Source organism: Heptranchias perlo, chromosome 6, assembly GCF_035084215.1.
Source record: "Heptranchias perlo isolate sHepPer1 chromosome 6, sHepPer1.hap1, whole genome shotgun sequence".
NCBI lineage: Eukaryota > Metazoa > Chordata > Chondrichthyes > Hexanchiformes > Hexanchidae > Heptranchias > Heptranchias perlo.
In genome coordinates this window covers 23839621-23863543 of record NC_090330.1, presented here as the reverse complement: position 1 = coordinate 23863543, position 23923 = coordinate 23839621, and the positions used below count along the sequence as shown (strand labels likewise).

Genomic DNA, 23923 nt, shown 5'->3' with positions numbered 1-23923 from the left:
CAAAATCTGTCAGCATTTTGTATGCACATGTAAAATAACAGGTCCAAATACAGGGACTAATTGGACTTTCAAGCCAACGTGACAGTCTTCTGGTTCATGTTATTTTATAAATGATTTCCACTCCTTCTGGGTGTGACATTAAGTAAAGTGCCTACAATGCCAAAAATACCCCCATGTATTTTCTCAAATTTTTTTGAAAAATGTTTTTGTGGATTTTCTGCTGATCAAGGTGAAGGATGGTAACACAGGGTATTGGATGACAAAGTAAATGATTAGGTGATGTCTTGCTTTGATTTTAAAAGCTTTAAGATTGTACTAGGATGGAAAGACGGGGAGGTTAGGGATTTGGCAGTTTTAAGGTGCTCTGAAAGCAAAAGGAAAGGAAAGAACTTGCATTTAATTAATGACTTTCACAATCTCAGGTTGTCCCAAAGTGCTTTATAGCCCATAAAGTACTTCTGAAGTGTAGTCACCATTGTAATGTCAGGAAACATGGCAGCCAGTTTGCACATAGTATGGTCCCATAGACATCACTGAGATACATGACCGGATAATCTGTTTTTTCACTGCTATTAGTTGAGGGATAAATAATGGCCAGGACATCGGAAAAACTCCCCTGTTCTTCCTCAAATAGTGCCATGCTATCTTTTATATCCACCTGAGAAGGCAGATGGGACCTCGATTTATCATCTCATCCGAAAGTTGGCACTTCTGACAGTGCAGTACTCCCTCAGTACTAAAGCTGGTTTAATTGGGGGACATTAATTAAATGTAGGGGCTGGCCTGAAGGACCTGAGTGGGGGACTGGAGAGGGACACCGGTATACAGAGCAAGTCGGCCGATCAACCAGAAACTCAGCAGAGGGTGACAGGAGCAATTGTGACTAATCAGAGCTGCCAGTGAATTAAGGATCTGCGGGGGAGGCAGAGAGTAGGGCAACCAATCGGTCAGTAGATCCAGATATTGGGCACAGGTCAAACGTGGCAGGCAGCTGCAGACACAAAATAGGCTAGAGGGCTGATGGGAGGTTGTCTAAAATGCAGGAGGAGAGAGACAGACCGTGCTTCAACCAGGAGTCGTGGCAGTCAGCACAAACAGCTTGTGAGGCAAAAGCAGAGAGGGGGGCCCACTGCTTGTGATAAAACAGCAGTAGGGAGAAGAAAATAACAGTAAAACTAAAAAGAGCAAATTTTAAACTTCAAAATGAACTTACCTGAGGAGAAAAATGATTGAGGGGAAAAAAGGCGTTGAGGTGGCGGAGCTGTGAGAGAAAGACCACACATTTGCTGTACAACACTACTTAGTGGCCAGATCCTGCAACTGCAGCATCACAAGCTGTCACATTACTGGTAAAATCCTATTGAAAATGTGACAGTGCAGGCATCACCAAGTGTAAACACAATTAACATAGAAAATCCATAGGGACTGTTGACATAGATTTTTTGAACAGGAGGAAACCAGAACATACTGATTTTAATAATGTATGGATATATATAGATGGGTTAATTGATTAGGAGTATTTTGACTTCCTTCTTAATTAACTCCCCTACCGACTTATTCAATGTAAACCAAGGTTTTCTTTTGCTGCTCAGCAGCAGACAGGTATAATCAGTTGACCTATGAACAAAACACAATTGTATTTATCACTTTAAGATTTTACATCTTCAAAGCAGTTCTTTTCTTTTTGTTCCATGTGTTCCTCATTTTAATCACTGCTCCTAGATTTTAGAACAGTGGGACAAACACTTGAAAGGGCACAGTCTTCATGAGAAATTGTTTCAAAGAACTTTTGCTGTTTGGGAAAGGAGAAAAGATGTGCATAATTTTGGCCACAATAAAGCCATGCACAAGAGATGGACGCAATAACTTCAATCCTACATTTTAACTTCGCAAACAGTAAAGTTTGCTGAAGACTTTGTCATGAATATGGTGTCTTTCTGTTTGTATTTTGTGTTCTGTTTGAGTTTTCATGGTGGCCCAGATTTTGCTGTAGCAGGGCAGCTAATGGCATCTGCCATTAGTTCGATTTGCCCTTGCACGTTTAGGTTTTTAAATTTTTTGTGTGGCAAGTTGCTGAAAGTCTGAGCTGATAACAGGGCAGCGGGGGATACAGAGCATCTGGGACCTGAGTGAACAGGGCAACCAATTGTGTATCTCCTTAACCAATCAGATTGAAGGATTGAGAAATAAACAGTGCAAGGACTGAGAAGGAAGTATAAATTAGAGTGGGTGAATTCAATGTCAAATCAGGTACAGAAGGAGAAATAAAGAGAGGGAAAGATAAAAGAGACAGAAAGGAAAATAAAAAGAAATTAAAACATTTTAAATTTGACATTTTTAAAATCTCCAACAATACCTGAAGGAATGAGACTCAGCACTTGTAATAGTTAATTTTCAGAGCCATAGAGGTTGATTGGCAGTAATTAACACTTACCACGTTGTTAAAAAGGTACTTACACTTGAAATGGCAAGACTTAACTTTCTGTGGCGAGTTTAGTTCATATATTCCACGTAAATAAGCAACTTCACACCAGTCAATACATTTCAATGGTGAGGCAGACAGCGAGATGCCATTTTCACAAAGCAACTCGGACAGCAACTTTTGAATATTCACATTTAACTGTGCATCTGCCCCTCGTCTAAGTTGCTGTACATTTACATAAATAACAGCCATTAGCCTCACCGTTATTTTGACAGCAAATTCTGGCCCAATGTCTTCATTAAAAAAAACAATTTGGGAAAGTAAAACACCCCAGTTTGTTCAGTGCTTGATTGAGAAAAAGAAAAGTACCAATACCATCCTCATCCTTTGAACTTATGTTCATATATTAAAAGTAATTTTATTTAAAAGTATCTGTTCAGCTAAATGCTTAATGTTAGAAGTACAAGTTGTCTATGGATTTTGATGTAAGCAAAAATAAGTTTGTAACAAAGATTGATTGACAAACGTTAAATTATCACACAGGAGAGTTGAATCACAAGATCCAGTAAATGAACTGGAATGATTAAGTGATTAATCTTATAAACTTGTGTTGTAGCAGCAGAGTAGTGCACCATTACGACCATGAAAGAAGCTTATGTGGTGAAGACTTGTGATTCAAAATAGGGTCAGCACAGGCAATTTGCCATCTCATGCTTGGGTGTATCTCTAAATTGAAGACCTCTACAAATCCTTATGAGTTAATTTTGCTTTAAATTCTTGGAGGCTTTCTGAAGTAATTATTAACTCTAGAAGAAGGAAGCGTAATAGTTATGTTTATGCCACAATGAACATTGCCTCAAAATCTAATTATATTAAAATATAAGGATTTCAGCCTCCACCTACACGTAGGAATTGCTGTCTCCCAAAGGGCAACATTAGCTGGGATGTTGTCCCTTCACATAATTCAGGCCTTCAGCAGTCAGAAGGTATTACAAAGAATTATTGAGGGGTATAGTTAATACTGAGGAAGACTGCAACAAAATACAGGAAGACATTAATAAACTTGCAGAATGGGCGTGTAATTGGCAAATGAATTTCAATATAGTTAAGTGTGAGGTGGTATGTTTTGGTAGTTACATAGAATGTACAGCATAGAAATAAGCCATTTGGACCAACAGATCCATGCCAGTGTTTATGTTCCACACGAGCCTCCTCCCTCCCTACTTCATCTAACCCTATCAGCATATCCTTCTATTCCTATCTCCCTCATGTGTTTATCCAGCTTCCCCTTAAATGCATCCGTGCTAGTCACCTCAACTACTCCTTGTGGTAGCGAGTTCCACATTCTAACCATCCTCTGGGTAAAGAAGTTTCTCCTGAATTCCCCATTGGATTTATTAGTGACTATTTTTGATACACTCATGGCATAGTACCCAATGAATGAGTGCCTATTTTGAGGTTTTACGTGGCTCGTCCACGTTGCAATATCCAGCTTCACCACAGCCAAGTTGGGCCGGCTGCTAGTGAATCGCAGGTACTTAAGGTGGGAAGGAGGGGTTGATCTGTGTTTGGGAACACAGACGTTACCGACAGGTTCACCAGGCATGGAATCCACCATAACGGAGAGACGTGACTGAGTTAGTGTCGTTTGGTTAGCGGCCTTGCTTGCCGATTACCCATGATCATCATCTGATGGTTGCGCTTTATTACTAATTATCACACATCAGACAACGTACAGTAACATAACAACAACAGATTTAACATGTAACGTATTTACAGAGAGTTGGATTAGCGGCTCGTTAGTTGACCCATCAACTTTGTAATTTCAACGTCCACATTAGTGTCTCTTGTTTCGGGAACCCCCTACGGGGTTGCTTCTATTCTGGTTTCCATACCCACTAAACTGGGGATTAAATGGTATATCGGCTCTCCTCTTGGAACACCTTCGTCGAGGTTCTGTGGACCTCTCTTAGACATCACCGGCTGAGAACAACTTTCGCGGTCCCCTGGTCTTCGGAATTGACTGACAGTCCGTTCCAGTCCAGTCTTCCGTGATTTGGTTTACAGCTGGGCACTTGTAGATCTTGCCTGGTTGCCATCCTTCATCTCGATAGAGGCTTGTGATGCTAGAACTGCAGGAGTCAGTCTAGCGGTGCAGCTTTTGTATTTTACCCCTTGGTTGGCTGCCACCAATCGGCGGGGAGGTTTTTTGCCCGTCCGGCCGTGAGCGAACTCACATATTTTTGTTTTAGAAGGTTCCCCTCCTGAGGGAGTGTGATCTCCGTCAGATCACCCTTTGTGCATTCTTTGAGCAGTCGCAACAGCCACGTGTCGTAAAGAGACTGGCGGGAACACGACTCACTGTGACCGAGAACACACAAGAGAATCACAGTTACAGTAAGACGAAGACTTCACCAAATGAGTGCTAGTTTGGTCGCGATTTAACAGCAGAGCTGCATGACTACAGCTACCTTACTACTGTAACCGGACTTACTAAAACAAACACCGGCTGAGGGCAAGTCGTTACCCCCAACTTTTGATTCCACACCAGGCATCTGCCTGGGCTCTTGCCTGGACAGGTCAAGAGAGAAATCGCTTACCTCCGCGGATGTACACAGATCACCCGTTAAGCAAGTTCTTTGAGCAGCCCATTCAGCCACTGATGTTACGTTGTTTCCAGCGGGACAACGTGGAGGCACGGCTCACTGTGACCGAGAACTTACAAAACTGTCACAGCTACAGCAACCAGAGGGCAACACACCAAGACCACCTACTAAGGCCTCGAAGAGAGTCATAGTTACTCCCGCCTCTTATATATATGGCCCCTAGTTCTGCTCTCCCCCGCAAGTGGAAACATTATCTCTACGTCTACCTTATCAAACCCTTTCATAATCTTAAAGACCTCCATCAGGTCACCCCTCAGTCTTTTTTCTAGAGAAAAGAGCCCTAGCCTGCACAATCTTTCCTGATAGGTATAACTCCTCAGTTCAAGTATCATCCTGGTAAATATTTTTTGTACCTTCTCCAGTGCCTCTATATCCTTTTTATAATAGGATTATACCAGAACAGTTCAAAGTACTCCAAGTGTGGTCTAACCAAGGTTCTGTACAAGTTTAACATAACTTCTCTGCTTTTCAATTCTATGCCTCTAGAAATGAACCCCGGTGCTTGGTTTGCTTTTTTATGGCCTTATTAACCTGGGTCGCTACTTTTAGTGATTAGTGTACCTGTACCACCAATCCCTCTGCTCCTCTACTCCATTTATTGTGAGGTCATCCACTTTGGATCAAATGTGAGGTCATCCACTTTGGATCAAATGTGAGGTCATCCACTTTGGATCAAAAAAGTATAGAACAGGGTACTTTCTAAATGGTAAAAAGTTAAAAACAGTGACTGTCCAAAGGGACTTAGGGGTTCAGGTACATAGATCATTAAAGTGTCATGAACAGGTGCAGAAAATAATCAATAAGGCTAATGCAATGCTGGCCTTTATATCTAGAGGACTGGAGTACAAGGGGGCAGAAGTTATGCTGCAGCTATACAAAACCCTGGTTAAACCGCACCTGGAGTACTGTGAGCAGTTCTGGGCACCGCACCTTCGGAAGGACATATTGGCCTTGGAGGGAGTGCAGCGTAGGTTTACTAGAATGATACCTGGATTTCAAGGGTTAAGTTAAGAGGAGAGATTACACACATTGGGGTTGTATTCTCTAGCGTTTAGAAGGTTAAGGGGTGATCTGATCGAAGTTTATAAGATATTAAGGGGAACAGATAGGGTGGATAGAGAGAAACTATTTCCGCTGGTTGGGGATTCTAGGAGTAGGGGCACAGTCTAAAAATTAGAGCCAGACCTTTCAGGAGTGAGATTAGAAAACATTTCTACACACAAAGTTTGAAACTCTCTTCCGCAAATGGCAATTGATACTAGCTGAATTGCTAAATTTAAATGTGAGATAGATAGCTTTTTGGCAACCAAAGGTATTAAGGGATATGGGCCAAAGGCAGGTATATGGAGCTAGATCACAGATCAGCCATGATCTTATCAAATGGCGGAGCAGGTACGAGGGGCTGAATGGCCTGCTCCTGTTCCTATGTTCCTATTTAGTCTCTTATTATCCCAGCAGCTTGTGACCCCTTTATTCTTCCCACCAAAATGTAATACCTCACACTTATCTACATTTAAATTCATTTGCCAATTACACACCCAGTCTGCAAGTTTATTAATGTCTTCCTGTATTTTGTCACAGTCCTCTTCGGTATTAACTATACCCCCCAATTTGGTGTAATACACAAATTTTGAAATTGTACTTCCGATTCCCGAGTTCAAATTGTTTATGTAAATGGTGAACAATTGTAAACAATTTTACAACACCAAGTTATAGTCCAGCAATTTTATTTTAAATTGCTGGACTATAACTTGGTGTTGTAAAATTGTTTACAATTGTCAACCCCAGTCCATCACCGGCATCTCCACATCATAAATGGTGAACAACAGTGGTCCCAGCACCAATCTTTGTGGAACACCAATTCCTACCTTTTGCCAGTCTGATTAACTACCTTTAACCCCTACTCTCTGTTTTCTGTTTTGTAGCCAGCTTGCTATTCTTTCTGCTACTTGTCCCCTGACTCCACATGCTCTGACCTTAGTCATGACTCTACTATGCGGTACCTTATCGAAATCCTTTTGAAAATCCAAATATATTATATCTACTGCATTATCCTTGTCTACCCTTTCTGTTACTTCTTCAAAGAATTCAATAAGGTTGCTCAAGCATGACCTTCCCTTTTGAAATCCTGTACTCTACTGTAGATAAGATCACTTGCTGAGGTGTATCCTTAGTTCTTTTCTTCTGTCAGCAAAAGCACATCCTATCTGTTGGCTTCCACACCAGAAAAAGTTTTACTGCCATCTGTCTGTCTTCTGCTTCGTATGAAACAGTTCCAAGTTATGAGGATAGAGTTGAGAAGTTAGAATTTTTTCCACTAGGATTCACAAAATTAAGGGGTGACCTGATTGTGGTCATCAGGATTATGATAAGGTAATAGAGATAGATTGCTTCTACTAATTGGCAAGACAGTACTGAGAGGACACAGATGTCACAAAAAAATTAAAGGGGAGGTTAGAAAAATATCCTTTACACAAAGGATGGTTAGAATGTGGAATCTATACCACAACACCATATGTTGAAGCAGCGTTTGTAAATTCTTTTAAAAGGGATTTAGATGTTTGCTTTATAAAGAGGACTGTTAAAGGGCATAGGGAGTAAACAGAAGATTGGGATTAGACAAGGTGACTTATGGAGAAAAATACCAATGCAATCTTGATGGGCTGAATGGCCTATTTTGGCGCTGTAAGATCCAGTCTTCACCCCTAAACTCTTGATTTAGGAAGAAAGTATTCTTTGAAGTACGTTAAATTTATTTGGTAGTTCTTGCGCCATTTTCTGCCAATAACATTTGGACTGGTAATCTTCTGCAGCCTATTTTGATTGGGCCAGCCCTGCTTTATCCCCACTGTGGCCAACAGAATATGCCAGCTCCTGGCTTTAAAATTTGCATCAAGCGCCATGGATTCATCCCAGCAAATGACTGCAATGATAACTGTCTTCCTTCATCACATGAATTCGAAAATGTGTAGCCTGCTCCAAGCTCAGTGCAGGGGTCTGATGTAACCAATTTGTCTACTGTAAGATGTTCTTGCCTATGAAAATGGCAGATAGATTCTGCTTGGAGCAGATATCTCAGGGTCTAGCTAGAAGCAGCAGAACGTCACCACTTTTAGGTCAGAAAATCAAGTATGAGCCAAGATCATTCATAAGACTGGTCCCTTGGAAAATACATCAACCGATCATGTCCAATGTTGGCTCAGAAGACTTGGGGTGGATTTTAACTATGGGGTGGCTGACCGGCGAAGTGCTCTGGCCAACTGCCCGATAGTGCCATTTTGAGAACTGGACCCCATTAAGAATATATATGCGGCAAGCTGCATTCCTCAATGCAGCTTGCCAGCTCTGGATATATGCAATGGACCTCGTGCCTGTTTCAGGCAGGTGCCCTGGATGACTACAGGGCACCCTAACAAATATGGCATGAGGCGCATATCCAGCTTGGAATGACCAAATACATACCACACACCATATTTAATCCTCAGCACCCATTTTTTGCCTGAAAAACGCATGGTGCATGATCCAATTTCTAGGTCATAGAGTATTAGTTATAGAAATTCCTAAAATCAAGGGTGATGGATTGGCAGTAAGCTAGATCTCCGGTGAATTCATGCCCATTGATGATGTCATCCGAAAACACATAAGGTTCCACATGTGCGCTGATGATACCCAGCTCTACCTCACCACCACCTCTCTCGACCCCTCCACTGCCTCTGATTTGTCATGCTGCTTGTCCGACATTCAGTACTGGATGAGCAGAAATTTCTTCCAACTAAATATTGGGAAGACCGAAACCATTGTCTTTGGTCCCTACCACAAACTCTGTTCCCTAGCCTCGAACTCCATCCCTCTCCCTGACCACTGTCTGAGGCTGAACCAAACTATTTGCAACCTTGGCATCCTATTTGACCCTGAGATGAGCTTCCGACCCAATATGCGCTCCATCATCAAGATTGCCTGCTTTCACCTCCGTAACATCACCCATCTCCACCTCTATCTCAGCTCATCCACTGCTTAAACCCTCATTCATGCCATTGTTACCTCTGGACTTAACTATTGGCAGCTGTGCCTTCAGCTCTCTAGGCTCTAAGCTCTGGAATTCCCTCCCTAAACCTCTCCGCCTCTCTACCCCTCTCCCCTCCTTTAAGAAGCTCCTTAATACCTACCTCTTTGGCCAAGCTTTTGGTCACCTGTCCTAATATCTCCTTATGTGGCTCGGTGTCAAATTTTGCTTGATAACGTTTCTGTGAAGCACCTTGGGATGTTTTACTACGTTAAAGGCACTATATAAATGCAAGTTGTTGTTATTGATCACAGATGTGCTACTCTGGAAGGTTAATTAGGGGCTACAGCAAGGTAGGGAAAATTATGGGCCCATTCGTGTGCAGTTTTTAGCATTTTTTGCAGGCCGTCTACCCTCTGAGCCATTGGAGGGAAATTGAAACGTAACATTTTATCAAAACAAAATGTAATTCTTAAATCCATGGGGAGTAACTTTCACCTTCATCACTTGGGCAGTAAACTGGCTGAGTAGATCACCTGCCCATTACAGAACCCACCCAAATTTCATTGTGCAGTGAAAATTGGGCAGGTTCTATAACAGGCGAGCGATCTGCTCTGCCAGTTTACTGCCCAACCAGTGAAGGTGAAAATTACCTCCCTGGTGTATATTTTATATATGTGACTAAGCTGGTGAACCAAAAGCATATTGGATATATAGCCCATTATTACTGCTGGTCTCCGTTTCCTTACAACCTAAAATGGGTATAGGGAGATACTGGGAATAAAAAATCTTATTAAAGGACTGTTAATAATTCTGAAGCTCTTGCTAAAGGCTTTTGCAAAGAAACCTATGCAAATTTGTATGGGTTGGGAACAGTAGAAGAAAATTGAATCCAATGTGAAGGAAGGGCAAGTAAACATAAGTCTATCTATAACACAATTGTCTGTCAGTATTTTCATTGTGCAGGATATTTCAGATCATATGCCTACATTTGTAGAGCATGTCAAGAGGAACAGGATTAGGAAATTTAGATTTGTTCAGATGAAAATGGCCTTTTCATACCATCAGATAACCCGACAGCTGATTGTGGTAACCTGTACATATGATAGGGTTCAGATTTAAGTTTTTTGGAAGGCATTGTTCAGAAGAGATAGATTTGAGTTAAATATACATAGGCATAGAAATAGAATATCCTATTTAAAAGAAAGAAAGACTTGCATTTATATAGCGGCTTTCACAACCTCAGGATATCCCAAAGCACTTTACAGCCAATGAAGTACTTTTGAAGTGAAGTCAATGTTGTAATGTAGGCAATGCGGCAGCCAATTTGTGCACAGCAAGGTCCCACAAACAGCAATGTGATAATGACCAGATAATCTGTTTTAGTGATGTTGGTTGAAGGATAAATATTGGCCAGGGCACTGGGGAGAACTCCCCTGCACTTCTTCAAAATAGTGCAATGGGATATTTTATATCAACCTGAGAGGGAAGACAGAGCCCTGGTTTAGCGCTTCATCAGAAAGGCGACGCCTCCGACAGCGCAGCACTCCCTCAGTACTGCACTGAAGTATCGGCCTAGATTTTGTGCTCAAGTCTCTGGAATGGGACTTGAACCCACAATCTTTTGACACAGGGACGAGAGTGCTACCACTTCAATTGGGAAATGTTTAAAAAATAATCCAGATGACAGGGTACAGGAGAAGCATGAAATGGAGAAGAAAAAATATAATCAAGTAAGTAGCTGTGATTAGGGAGGTGAGATTTTTTTTTAAAAACTAAGTTAATTTACTAAACAGGAACCTAATAGAGATTACTATAATAAAGAAATGTATTTTTATAAATATAAAGATCTTAAACAAGCTACTGCAGCTTGAAGGTTATACATGGCAAAAGATGGGTCATGGAGACATGCTTAACATCATAGGATGGACATGAGTTTCATTTGGTTGGGTCAAAATGTTGGGAAGAGATTACGGATTGGTGACACTATTTATGAGAGGATCTGGGAGTATTTAAAATAAATTATTTAACTTGAGATGAAAGAAGAAAGAAAACTACTTGAATGGAAACCTGAAACCTACATGAAGGAATGAATATTACAATGACTGGCAATCAGAAACAGTATAAGGAAAGGAAAACTCGCTTGGGAAGAAAACAACACAGCAAAAGACGATGCATTTTTGTGGAGCTTGTGGCTGCCAAATGGGTATGATGCAATGCTCAGAATTAGGGTTTAAAAAGAAATTAAGTATAAATAATATGTCAATATTTCAATATCCTGCTTTCTGCTTCTAAATTCTAAATGTGTGACCTATTTCCATCTGCATACAATTATTTGACTATTGATTTACTTGTTTTCTCTCTCCCTCCTGCATGATAATGCAAAGATATATATCTTTATGTTACTGTAAGGACAAATTGATGGTTATTTTGTAGATGCCACAAAACTGAATTTAATTGTAAAGTATTTTAGCTGTTCATCAAGTTCCTTCATTAGTTGCATAATTATCTCAAATAATTGGTTAGGTGTGATAAAATGTTCTTCATGCTGCACTGGTAGCCTATGACTTTGTTTGCAAGGTGCTTCTGAAGTATGATGCATGTATTTGATTAGCTCACTCATTGGGCCTTTATAATTATGAAAGCTTACTAATATATTAGCTGTAAATTTACTTACAGTCATGCTCATAGTTTTATATAATGAAAAAAAATATTTGTGATGTTTCAATTTTTGAGAAATTATGACATGATCATTAATGCTACAACTAGTTTAATGGTGCATGCGAGTATGAAATTCTTACCACTTGGACATTATGGGTACATTGGGATTTTATACACTTTCATGGAGTCATCATTGTACAAGGTTTGCTTACTCCACAGTTACCTACACAAAACTATTATCCGTTATAATGCTTAACTGGCTAATACTAAAATGTCAAAGGGGCATTATTATCATGGTTGTCTGCTTTTCTATTGTTTCCACTATTGAATTCATGCTTCATGAACTCAACAGTGAGAAAAACAAATGTGTAGACTACCATTTTGATTGATAGATGTTTCAAATCTACAAAATACTTTAAGAAAACTTTTTAAATTTAAAAAAAAGCAAAATATATCAATCCCTCAATATTCTGTAATCATGTAACAAAAATAAATAGCTTTGTTTAACTGGCTTATTTATTATTTCTCATATACTATAGTGATGAAAAAGTGTGCAATGAAAAAGGTCATGCCGATTGGGTTATGTATGTCTTTAGTGAGACCTTGTCAGGAGTATTGTGTACCTTTTTGGTGCCCCCATCTCAAATAGAATATTTTGGCTCTGGAGAATGTACAGATAGGGCAACAGGGCTGATCCTTGGCCTAAGTGCATTGACCTGTGGAAATGATCACAGGGTATTTCCTTGAAGCGTTTTCCCAAGAAAGGGAGTGACGTTGGAGGTGCATTAGCTTTAGTTTTCTCAGAGGGTGATCGACTTGTGGAGCAACATTCCAGAGGTGCTAGCGAAGACTGGCTCTTTGCAGTCCTTCAAGAAGGAATTAGACGCATTTTTAGAAAACTACATAATCACTGCAGAAGGTACGATTTTGGGTAATATCAAACAGGTTGTGGCCTTCTAGGGCTTGCCTGATTGCCTTTGTGAGGTGAGAGAGGAATTTTTGACATTTTTTCCTGATTCAGCTACAGGGTTCTGTGTTCATTGCCTTTCCCAGAAGTTTGGAGGTAAGAGGGTGGAAGCAAGGGTAGGGGCACAGTGATGAGTCCAGTAAGAAGTGGGGCAAATGCATAGGGGCCTTGATGGCTTTTTCTTCTCCTGAGTACATAACATATAAATATAGTGACATAATTGCAAAAATAACTAAAGTTACTTTTAAAATTGTTATGTTTTATGGATTCTAAATTCAAACTTTGGGCCCTGGATCCAAAAATTTGTGTCCCGAATCCAAAGTTGATTTTTAAAAAAACATTGAGCATCATATTAGCCTTGTCTGCTGTGATTTAATTCATGAGTCAGTTTGTCCTGGGAATGCTAATTAGCCTCATTATAAATTGTGAATTATTCTCAATGTAATTTTTAATTCACATTAAAATGGAGTGCTGTTTTTTCAGCTCTAATATGTAAATTGGGAAGCCACCAATAAATCAAATTCTGCTTCATTTCTTAAGCAAGAGATACATGCTTTAATAAACAACACTTAAAATTATAGAAAAATTACAAAAGACAATGGGCTGGATTTTGCTGTAAAAATAACGGTGAGGCTAACAGCGCTCACCGTTATTTATGTGTAAATCGGACAGTAACTTCCGGCGACTGCGCATATGCAGTTAAACCCGGAAATACGAAAGTTGCTGTCCGAGATGACCTGCCCCTCCAAAATCGGCACCTTGCCATACCTGACTCACCATTCAAATGTATTGAATGGCATGAAGTTCCTGTACTTACCTCATAGATACAGACTAATCTCGCCAAAAAAGTTAGGGCTTGTCCATTCCAGTGTAAGTACCCTTTTAACGGCATGGTAAGTCTTACTTACTGCCAAACAACTTCTCTGGCACTAAAAATTGACTTTTACAAGTGTAGAGTCTCATTCCTTCAGCTTTTAAATATTGTTTGACATTTTTTTTTAAATTAAATAGCTTTTTTTAATTTTTCTTTCTGTCTCTTTTATCTCAGTCTCTTAATCCAATCTTTCTTTCCTTGACTTTATTTCACTTTCTGTACCTGATTTGACATTGAATTCACTATTCTAACTTACACTTCCGGGTTCAGACTCTCTGCTGTTCATTAACAATTCTTCAATCTGATTCGTTAAGGAGTTACACAGTTGCTGACCCTGCTCTCATAGATCCCAGATGCCATGTAGAGGGTGCCACGCTATTTGGCTGTCCCGTTGACAGCAACTGGCTGTGCAAAACCCCATGGAAAGTCTATGGGCAAGTGCAAGTCTAACGCTGCTCACACCAAAATCCGTCCCAGTATGATTCAAAATGCAAGATGCAGGATAAAGGCATAGTCTTAACAGTTGTTAGTTAACAATTGGTTACATCTCTCTTACAGTCATTCTGCTCTTTGGTGTAGATGTGACTTTGAAATTAGGCACTCCTAAACTCATTCTGAGATTAGAATTTTTCCTAAAGTTTAGCAGTCACAATTTAATCACCAGTGATAACATTTAGATGCACAGTTTTTAAGGGGTGTGGACAACGTTACTCATTTATCTCTGAATTACAAAGGTGCTACCTCTGATGAATTCCATAAAGATAGGATTTCACAACCTCTTTCCTGATGTTGATCACTTACAGCCAAAGATTCATCAATTCTGATGACTTCACTTATCAAAGATGTTGCCTGTGATATACAACAGACCTTAACATATATGTTGTTGAAAATTAACTTATTCCATAACTCTATTGTTCCTCAGTTAAAAATGTTCTACCTGGCTTCTTCTTTCTATTTTATAACTTTTTTTTATCTGAAGTAAAACATATGAAGAAATTACAATGTAGTTAATAATCATGAGCATTTGAGTATGTTTCTCCATTTAATTTTTCCCCCTTTTTTGTCTTCATTTGTTTACAGTTTTTCTCTGTATCTATGTTCATGTACCTATTAGCTGCTGGCCTTCATCACCAAATTTGGCTCGACCATTTGCAGCCATCTCTAGGCCCTATCGCACTCGCTCCTCCTTTTCATCTCATTAGTCATACCTCCTTTCAAATCCCCCTTTGGAGCACCATTCTCCCTGCCCCCACTCCATGCTACTTCTCAGTACTGCCACTTGCCCAGACTCAAGTGCCTTGGAACACGCCCTTGGTCTCCTTCTGTTGTGCTTTGTTATTCTCCAGCACACCTACTGTGGTACTTATTGCAGGCTCTCCTAGAGCAGCAATTCCAACTGTCTCACCCTCCACTCCTGGCAACTTTTGTCACTTGTGTTTCTCCAACCTTTCAGTAGGCGGACTGTTCACACTTTAGTGAGACGAGGCCAGAACAAATCTTTAGATGTTTTACTTCTCAGACAGAAAGTGAACATATAGAGTTACGATCGGATTCACTTAATTCAATCCGTACAACTTGTTATTACGTAATAATACAAAACAATAAACATGCTGTGCCTCCTCCCTGCATTAGTGGGTCATCTTGCCTGGCTTAAACAAAATAACGTCTAAACACCCTGCAGCATCCTAACCTTGTGAATTTGGCACGAAGTTTGCCTAGCAGGTTTCAATTTAAAAAACTGACTGTCAGTATGTGTTTTTGTTGCTGTTTTATCTCCCAGTGTTCACAACCAGAGGAAAGAACCTATGCCAGACAATTCTGCCAAGCATCCAGGACCAGGGACTTCCCAACACAATGGATGTGAAGTGTTTTTGAATTACTGAGACAGGCTAACAAATTGTTTATTATTTTTAGTCTTTAAGGAAACAACTTTAATTCCTACCTCATCAGTGTTTTAACCACATTTTGTCTCGGTGCTTTAACTTGAGTTTGCTTTAAAAAAGACACATTTAAATGTAACTCTTTTCCAAATCCTTTGTGTGGAAAAATAGTCAACAAATCCAAACACATGACAATGAGTCCAAAATTAGCAAGCTAAACTTGATTTGAAGACTTTTTCCCCACAAAGTTGCAGATATATGGAATAGACTCCCATTTAAAATGACCAAAATTTATCTGGTAAAGAAAGAATTGAAGCTTTAAGAATAAGTCCGGATAGTGATACTAGAATGCTATGTAAACATGAGGGTTACTGAGAATATGCTAAGAAAGGTAATTAGTCAAGGATGAATAATGTGGAATGTAAGGTTGCATTTTTATTCTGGTTTTATTTGATTTGCCTTTAGAGGGCAGGAGAAACTTTCCAATATCTTTCCTCAGGAGATTAAATAGATTGGGTAGTGTACCTGATGGAATGAGTTGTACATTGTCTATGAAATGAAAGGGCTTGATGAGCTCAATGACCTCTTTTGGTCCCTGTCACCTTATATTCTTATGATAATTAATTGCCGCACTGTGATTTAAATCTGCCACGTCAAATGATTTAATATATGCAAATGTAAAAGTTCCTGAGATTGTTCATTTAATTAATCTGATGCTTATCTTAATGTTTTCATTTGTTTTTTTCATTATTATACATACATGTGTGTGTTATATTGTTTTTTCTTTAGAAAATGTCGTTAGATATGGTAAAATTTCAGATACTCAAATTTCACCAAAAGACCTGCAGAGTTTAACAGAGGAACAGGAGTAGGTCATTCAGCTCCACAAGCCTGTTCTGCCATTCAATTAGATCATGGCCGATCTGTACGTCAACTCCATGTACTCACCTTTGTTCCATATCCCTTGATATCCTTACCCAACAAAATTTCATAAATCTTAATCTTAAAAATTTCAATTGACCCAGCATCCACAGTCTTTTGGGAGAAAGAGTTCTGGATTTCCATTAGCCTTGTGAAAAATTGCTTCCTGATTTCACTCCTAAATAGCCTAGCTATAATTTTAAGATTGTGCCCTCTTGTTCTGGATTACCCCACCAGAGGAAATAGTTTATCTATATCTACCTAACGAATCCCTAATATATACGGTGAAAAACTGCAATCCAGTACAGATCCATGAGTAACACCGCCAGTTATATCCCCCCAATCAGAGAACATTCCCTTTATCCCTACTCTCTGTCTTCTACCTCCAAACCCATTATTGGATAAGATTCTTAGGTTTCCAATCACCCCATTCTGAGGTATAACTATACTATAAATGAGAGAAAACATGCACACAAACATTCTAATGCAGTTCCTTCAAATAGTGCCGGCATGGATTCGATGGGCTGAATGGCCTCCTTCTGTGCTGTAACCTTTCTATGATTCTAAATGCATATGATTAAGATACCTGTAGCATTAATGTAAATATATGGAGATAGAATTGTAAGAGTCATATATTTGAAGCTTTCTCTGGGTAGATTAGAGACTTTGGCCCCAATACTTACGGGGAGGCAGAGAGGGTGCGAGGGAGGCCGAAAATGGGTGAAGAACCCGATAAGGCCAGGGACACGTTGGTCCTGTCGAACTTAATGGCAGGACTTCATTATCATTTTTTAAATCCGTTTCCCACCTGGCCACTGGACAAGTTGACAGCATAGCCAGCGACCAGGAAGGAAAACCACTGGAGGAAAGCACAGCTGGGGGCCCTTGGGGACGGTCCCCAGCAATCAGGAGGAGGGAAGGTCAAACATTGCGGCGGGGGAGGGGGGAAAGATCGGCCATTGCAGCAGGGGGAGAGAGAAGACATTGGGGCTGGAAGGGGAGCGAGGTCAGTGATTGGCAGGGGGGAGGCCAAAGTCTTCCTTGAGGGGCTGAGGGGAGCTTTCCTGCTCTTCTTGGCCGGTAAGCAATGCTTGAAAAGGCACTTATCTTGTGGAGCCAGCAGCTCCCGCTTCCCTTTCACTGCCGGGATTACCGATTCCTGGGAAACCCGTTCAGCAGCAGTGAATTTTAAATCGGGCTCTCAATTGCACTGTAAGAGCCCTATTTAAATATGTTAATGACAGAAGCCTCTCCACGGCGGGATACTAGGGCACCCCATATCCTCCGCCATAAAAACGGCAACGGGCACTTGCACAGCAGGTTAGGGACGCGTTTCGCACATTTGATGGTTTAACCCATCCACCTGAACCTCTCCCGCCCATTGTGGGAAGGTTAATATCGAGGCCTACATGTTGGAAACTAGAAATATTTTAAGATCCAGTGATATTTTTGTATGGATTAAATATTTCTGTATCTGTGTTTTTTATTTTAAGTGATCTGAATGACTTTTGCATAGATAAGTGAACATGAGAAGTGACTACAAAGCCTTTTTGCTGTTTGATTGTAACAAAATATTTCTAACCTTTTCTTCCTAGGACCTGTGGATATTTAATTTGAAAATTAATAATAAAATATAATTCCAACAAGAAGCACTGCGTAACATCGCCAGATTTAAATAAAAGGAGTTTGAGAGTTGCTAAGATTTAAGTGACAATAGTCACCAGATAAATCACAGATAAATGCCAATATATAAGCAAAATTCTTGTTTGTAAAGTGTCATCCATTAAATCTGTGGGTAGCAAATTATCTGTAGCAAAAAAAAAATCAAGTCTCCTGCTTTTCTCAGTAATTCAAATAAGGAACATAACTGTATTGATTCGATGAAATATAGATTAGTAAAGATTCCACCAAAAAACAGCTAGTTGAATGGCTACAATTTCAACAAATCTGGTCACTGGACTTACTTTATGTGGTTATAGCTACCATTTTTATTTCTGATCCAACTGAATATATAGTCATATAAATAACATTTATAAAATGATATGCCCATATAAAATTTATAATTCTGAAATAAGCATTAAACTTACTCATAAGATCAGTTATTGTATGCTGGAAATGTCTCCAAGAAGTATCCTTATCTCTAGGCCTGGGGATTGAATTCTGCAAAATTATCTAAGTGAAGAGACTCATCCAAGTAGCAAACACCTAGAATGCAGTAATATCACACTGTGCATGACAGTCTGATAAACTACACCTCCCAGAATGTAGATTAAGGTTTCTTTTTCTGCCTGACCTGCTGAGCCATTTCTCTCTCCACAGATGCTGCCTGATCTGCTGAGTGTTTCCAGCATTTTCTGTTTTTATTTCAGATTTCCAGATCCACAGTATTTTGCTTTTGTTTCTATTTCTCCTCAGTCTATAATAGTACTGAGCAGGTGATCTGGAGCTTACAAAGAGTAAATCATAGCACACTCTGAATGGCCAGCCTTATTGTCAATCATAAAAACAGGTCTGGTCCTTTTAAAGATTTTCTGATAGACAAACTGAAATACAATTCAAGTGCTGTCACAGATAACTGTCCTGCTTTCCCTGATACTGATGCTCTCCGTTGGTAATCTAACAGGTCTTCTGTTGAGGCTGGAGTTGAACCCTCGGTTGAGCTGCAAGTCTGAGACAGGATTTGGGGCTGAGGGGAGGCTGCAATGTGGTAGGGGCCTTAAAACTTGGACCAGTTCTGGGAATGCTGAGCTCAGGGTGTGGAGGATGGGTCCACCCCACACATGTAAGGGTGTGTGGGGGTATGGATATGTCACTCATGTACAAGTTATAGATTAAATGGATATTAAATCTATAGAGAATGTACAATGGAGGTTCACCAGGATGATGACAGAAATGGGAAACTATAGTTATGGGAAGAAGTATTGAGACTATTTCCACCGGAGTAGAGATGGCTAAGAGGAGATTTGATTGAGATTTTTAAAATTAAGAGTTTTGATACGGTGAATAAGGAAAGACCATTTCTTCTCGATCTCGGGTCATCAATCTGAAATTGTCTGTAAGACGGATCAGAGAATTTAGAAATGTCTTCCCGCAGAGTTGTTGGAGCTTAGAAAACTTTGCCACGGAGTAATTGAGGTAAAAACTATTATATCTTTTAAGAGAAAAGTGGATAAATATTTGAAGTAAAGGAATATAAAGGGATATGAGCAGAGCAGTGGTATTAGTTTTGGACTCCTTTAGCAAAGGGCTGTCACAGACACAATAGGCCTCTTTCTGTGGTATAAACTTCTATGGTTCTAAGAAGTAGCTCATTTACTGAATCGTTTTCCAGTGCACCTGCACAAACAGATGCTTCAAAGGTGACTCAGTTTCAGGATTGGGATTGCAGCGGTCTGTTTTCCATTTTGAGCAACAAACAGTTTACAAAGTTCTGTTCCAGGGACAGGTCAAAGTTGATGGCCTTCTTGGGATCACAAGCTCATGTGTTCCATTTCATGCGATTCCCGCTGTTCTGCAAAATGTAAAAATGAAAAATACAGCATTAATTTTGATAATGTCTTACTGGCTTCAAAGATCTTGGTTTTTCAACATCATGATCTTGTGCTGAGCTGAACTCATATTCCAAATGGAGGGACTTGTTGCATCTGGAAAGTCAAATCTATCACACCCAGCAGGGTCTTTTTTGATAAATTGTTCCCAGAGGTTATTTATACTTTTTATCTGTCTTGACAGTTTTTTTTGTGCCAGTATTGTCATCCACACTCCTGTTAGTGTCGGACGGCAATAATTTGCAGGATGCAAAACTCAGAAGAGGGTTACTCATTCAAATGCAAATTAGATAAATTTCTTTCAGAAAATACCATTTTGGGGATACACTATATGAGTAATTTGAGACGTGACATGTGGTAAGTGTAGCATGCTTGGGAGGAAAAAGATGACTGGACCTATGGTTCCCAAAGCTCTCCACCACTGGGATTTTCCTGATGTAATTTTTTGGTCTGTTGTAAACTAATTGATAGAGATTGATTGCTATGATTAGTCAACAACTCCATTATGATTGTATCATGTGACTACCGGGGATGGTAGAAGGCAAACTAGATGGACCTTGGTCTTTTATCATCTAGCAATTTTAATGTTCCTATGAAAGCAGTGCAATAGCATACCCACTGGATGTTCCACTGTTCCTGATCATGATGGACGGGGCTGCTGGTTCCATACTTATTGGGTCAAACATGTTTGTACATTTTGCACATCTACCCCTGTCATTCACTCATTATCTTCTCAAGGACCAATGCAGCAATTCAAAAACACAACTGGATTACAGTGTCCTCTTCTTCAGCTTGTTCTTTTTTTAAAAAAAATTACTTTTATTTCTGTCTTTTTTTTCTCTCTCTTAATCCACTCTCTTTCTTTTCCTCTCTTTATTCCTCTTTCTGTCAATATATTTTGTTTGACTCTTACTCGCCCTACTTCCTTCTCGGTCATTCTCACTGTTTATCCGTTTCTTTCATTGATCATCGAGATAAGCCATTGAGCGCAAGGTTTATGAGGTCCTAGATGCAATATTGACACCACTGTGCCATTAGCGGATTGGGGTGTTCCAGCAATTTGTAGCTCAAATATAGTGCGATGTCAGTAGTGAGCATAAAAGTCCAATTAATATTGTTCCCGCCAAACCCACCATTGCAGCAATTTCTGGCCCATGATGTTTGAGTACCTGGGGGTGGAGTACGGTACAATTTAATGTTACAAGAATTGCATTTTGTCAAAGCATGTTCAGATCTTTTTTCCTGTCTTCTATTGGTGGTCTTTATTGATTGCCAGTTATGTGCAAAGAGTCTATTTGTGAAATGAATTATAATCTTTAAAATAAACAGAAAATTGCTACTGATTTGAAGACTGGCCTTGCTACAATATTCACTAATATTTGCATCCTGGGCTGAGGTTATTGTTCTGTATCCCTAACCTATGCATTCTTATTAATTTGAACTGTTTATTTGTACAATTTTGTATGCAGTACAACAGATAACATATAGCATTGACTGAGGAACAAGGGATTTTAAAAATATAGAATTGTTTATTTAAGAATCTCACACTTACTGTTGTATCTATAATTTCCAGTCGGTAGTTCTTGCAATTCCTGCTTGTACAGATTGATTGAATATGAATATGCACACTACATTCAAGGACATATTGTAAATTGTGTAGCAGTATATGCATTTCAGAATCTAACGGATTACTCATTGACAGGCAGTTAGGCATCATCATCGATTTCATTTTTGCTGCATAGAATTTAGTTTTAGTACTTACCCAGGTTTTAAACTGGAAACAGATAGTGAGAATCCTCATAGTATTTAGACTCGGTATCTGTCTTAAATACTTTCCAGATAACTTGATCTGCAAAAGTCCCAACCGAAGCAAGTTTTACCTTTGGTCTGTATTCTGGACCATGGAGATGTCATGCCAATAGTAGAGATGTATTCCATAATAGTTCTTAACTGTTACCAGGCAACATTTTGAATACTGCTGGAGAATCGAAGTATAAGAGGAAGGGCGGATTCAGTGAGCGAATTTTATATATGTGGTATGCAGTTCCATAAGCCCCGGTTTATTGACTTTCATTTATTCACTGGCATGTTGGTTGCCTGGTCATCTTTGTATTTTTCGAAACAAAATTGACAGGCATATGGAAGTATTCACGCTGTACATGACGCTGATTTTATTTTGTATTGAATATGTGCTGCTTGTCCACAGTGCTTCAAAACACAGAACATTATTTCTAAGAAGTTGCAACACTTTCAGAATACAACAAAATCCATGTACTAATTATTCAATTTTGTTCGATGGGTGACGATCATTAGCGGTTAATTTCTGCCGTCCTTTCGAATAACTACATAGCTCCTATCCTAATTTATCTATAAATAGCGAATGGAGCCAACACAAAAGAAAAATACAAATTATGTGTCTCCTTCCGTAAGAACAAATATCAATGACATCGTAGAGTCCAGATATTTCTATCCACAAGGTGGAGCTCAGAAATAAATTGTAGCAAGAGGTTGCGATTTCAAAAATAATCTGAAATAAGATAGTTTCTGTTCGTTTACTGGAAGTCCGGGATAGCGATAACATAAACCATTCACCATGAAGACAATATAGATTATTCTCAACATTAATGTTATTATCAATTTCTTTTTGGGGTTCCTGAGCATTCAACGCTTTCCAATTGAAATGTTAAGTTTAAAGACTCCAATAACAGGAGCCCTTTTCCTCGTCTTCCTCTCCGGATTGTGATTGACACATTGAAGCTTAATTTATATAAGGGCAGAGTGACGTTGGATCTCTGTGACCCGGACATAAACCACTATCCCCTCACTTTGAGTTACGTATATAGTTGATGTGACATGTTAATAGAGGAAAAGTTCGAAAACAAGATTCTAGTAGCTGATAGCCAACTGGCCAAAAATGTTTACAAAATGCATTTTTTGAATTGTACATAACTTCAAAAGGTGTTGGAACAAAATATCTAGATATTTTGTTGAATAAAAATCTTGTAAATGTCATTAGCCAGGTTTCACGTAGGCTTTCCTTTTCCAAGGGACGGTGTATTTTATTTTGGAATATTAGCATATACGTGCATTATCTTTAAAATAACGAAAGGAATATAAGAAAACGGAAAACTGGTCCAACACGTGACGAATTAGTCATACTATAAATTAAGATATATTAAACACAATTGTAATCTTCTTGTACTTCGTTTCTTTAAAATATTTTTATTCTGTAGGTCAGAAAAAGTCGTCTTGTGGTATAATTACTTTCCTTACGGAGTACAATATTATTCTGAAACTCTTTCTAATATTTAACCCACAATCAGAAACTAGGTATTTTCGCAAACGCTCATGTGTTTGTCAAGGAAGATGCTCGTCTTGGGTCCGCAAAAAACAGTGTCTTACATCTAGCTTTTGCAACGGTTATCAAAAGAGGAGTCAGAAAAATGTTGAAATGGGGAATTTAACACGTTTTCATATGGGGATGAGTTCTTTCAATGTCGAATTTCTTTTGCAGGTACAGATGAGGATGTTATAAAGTCGAAGAAAACTTTCCGGACCCAGGCTGTTGTAAATCAGAATGCCGAGACCGAGTTAATGTTAGAGGGAGATGACGATACTGTTAGTCTATTACAGGAGAAAGAGATCGACAATTTAGCAGGTAATCCCGCTGTACAAAGAGGGCGAGCCACCCTGCCTAGCAGGTAGTCATTCTATTATGATGGGCGCACTGGCGTATAATTTGTATTGTATATAGCTCTAAAGATCTACACTCAGTATACTGAAAGAGACCGACAGTTTAGGGAGACGTTCACAGCATCCACGGAGTTTGAGTGCAGGGTAACCTCTACAATACTGAAAAGGCGATCAATAATCTGTCAATTTCCGGAGTTCAAACAAGATCACTCGTGCAGGGATATTAACCACTATTATATATGCTCATCCAACTTCTGGAAATGAAAAATGCCATACTTCCATATGTAG

The 23923-nt window shown here is 39.4% G+C and overlaps 1 protein-coding gene across 6 annotated transcripts in view; it reads left to right on the top strand.

Moving 5' to 3' along the window:
• Positions 1–23923, top strand: part of nbeaa (neurobeachin a) — a 637170-nt gene that overhangs the window by 447915 nt on the left and 165332 nt on the right. For all 6 annotated transcript variants that reach the window (XM_067985944.1, XM_067985943.1, XM_067985942.1 and 3 more), the window contains one exon: positions 23457–23600. In XM_067985944.1, coding sequence (XP_067842045.1) covers positions 23457–23600 — 144 coding nt within the window. The remainder of the gene's footprint in view (positions 1–23456; positions 23601–23923) is intronic.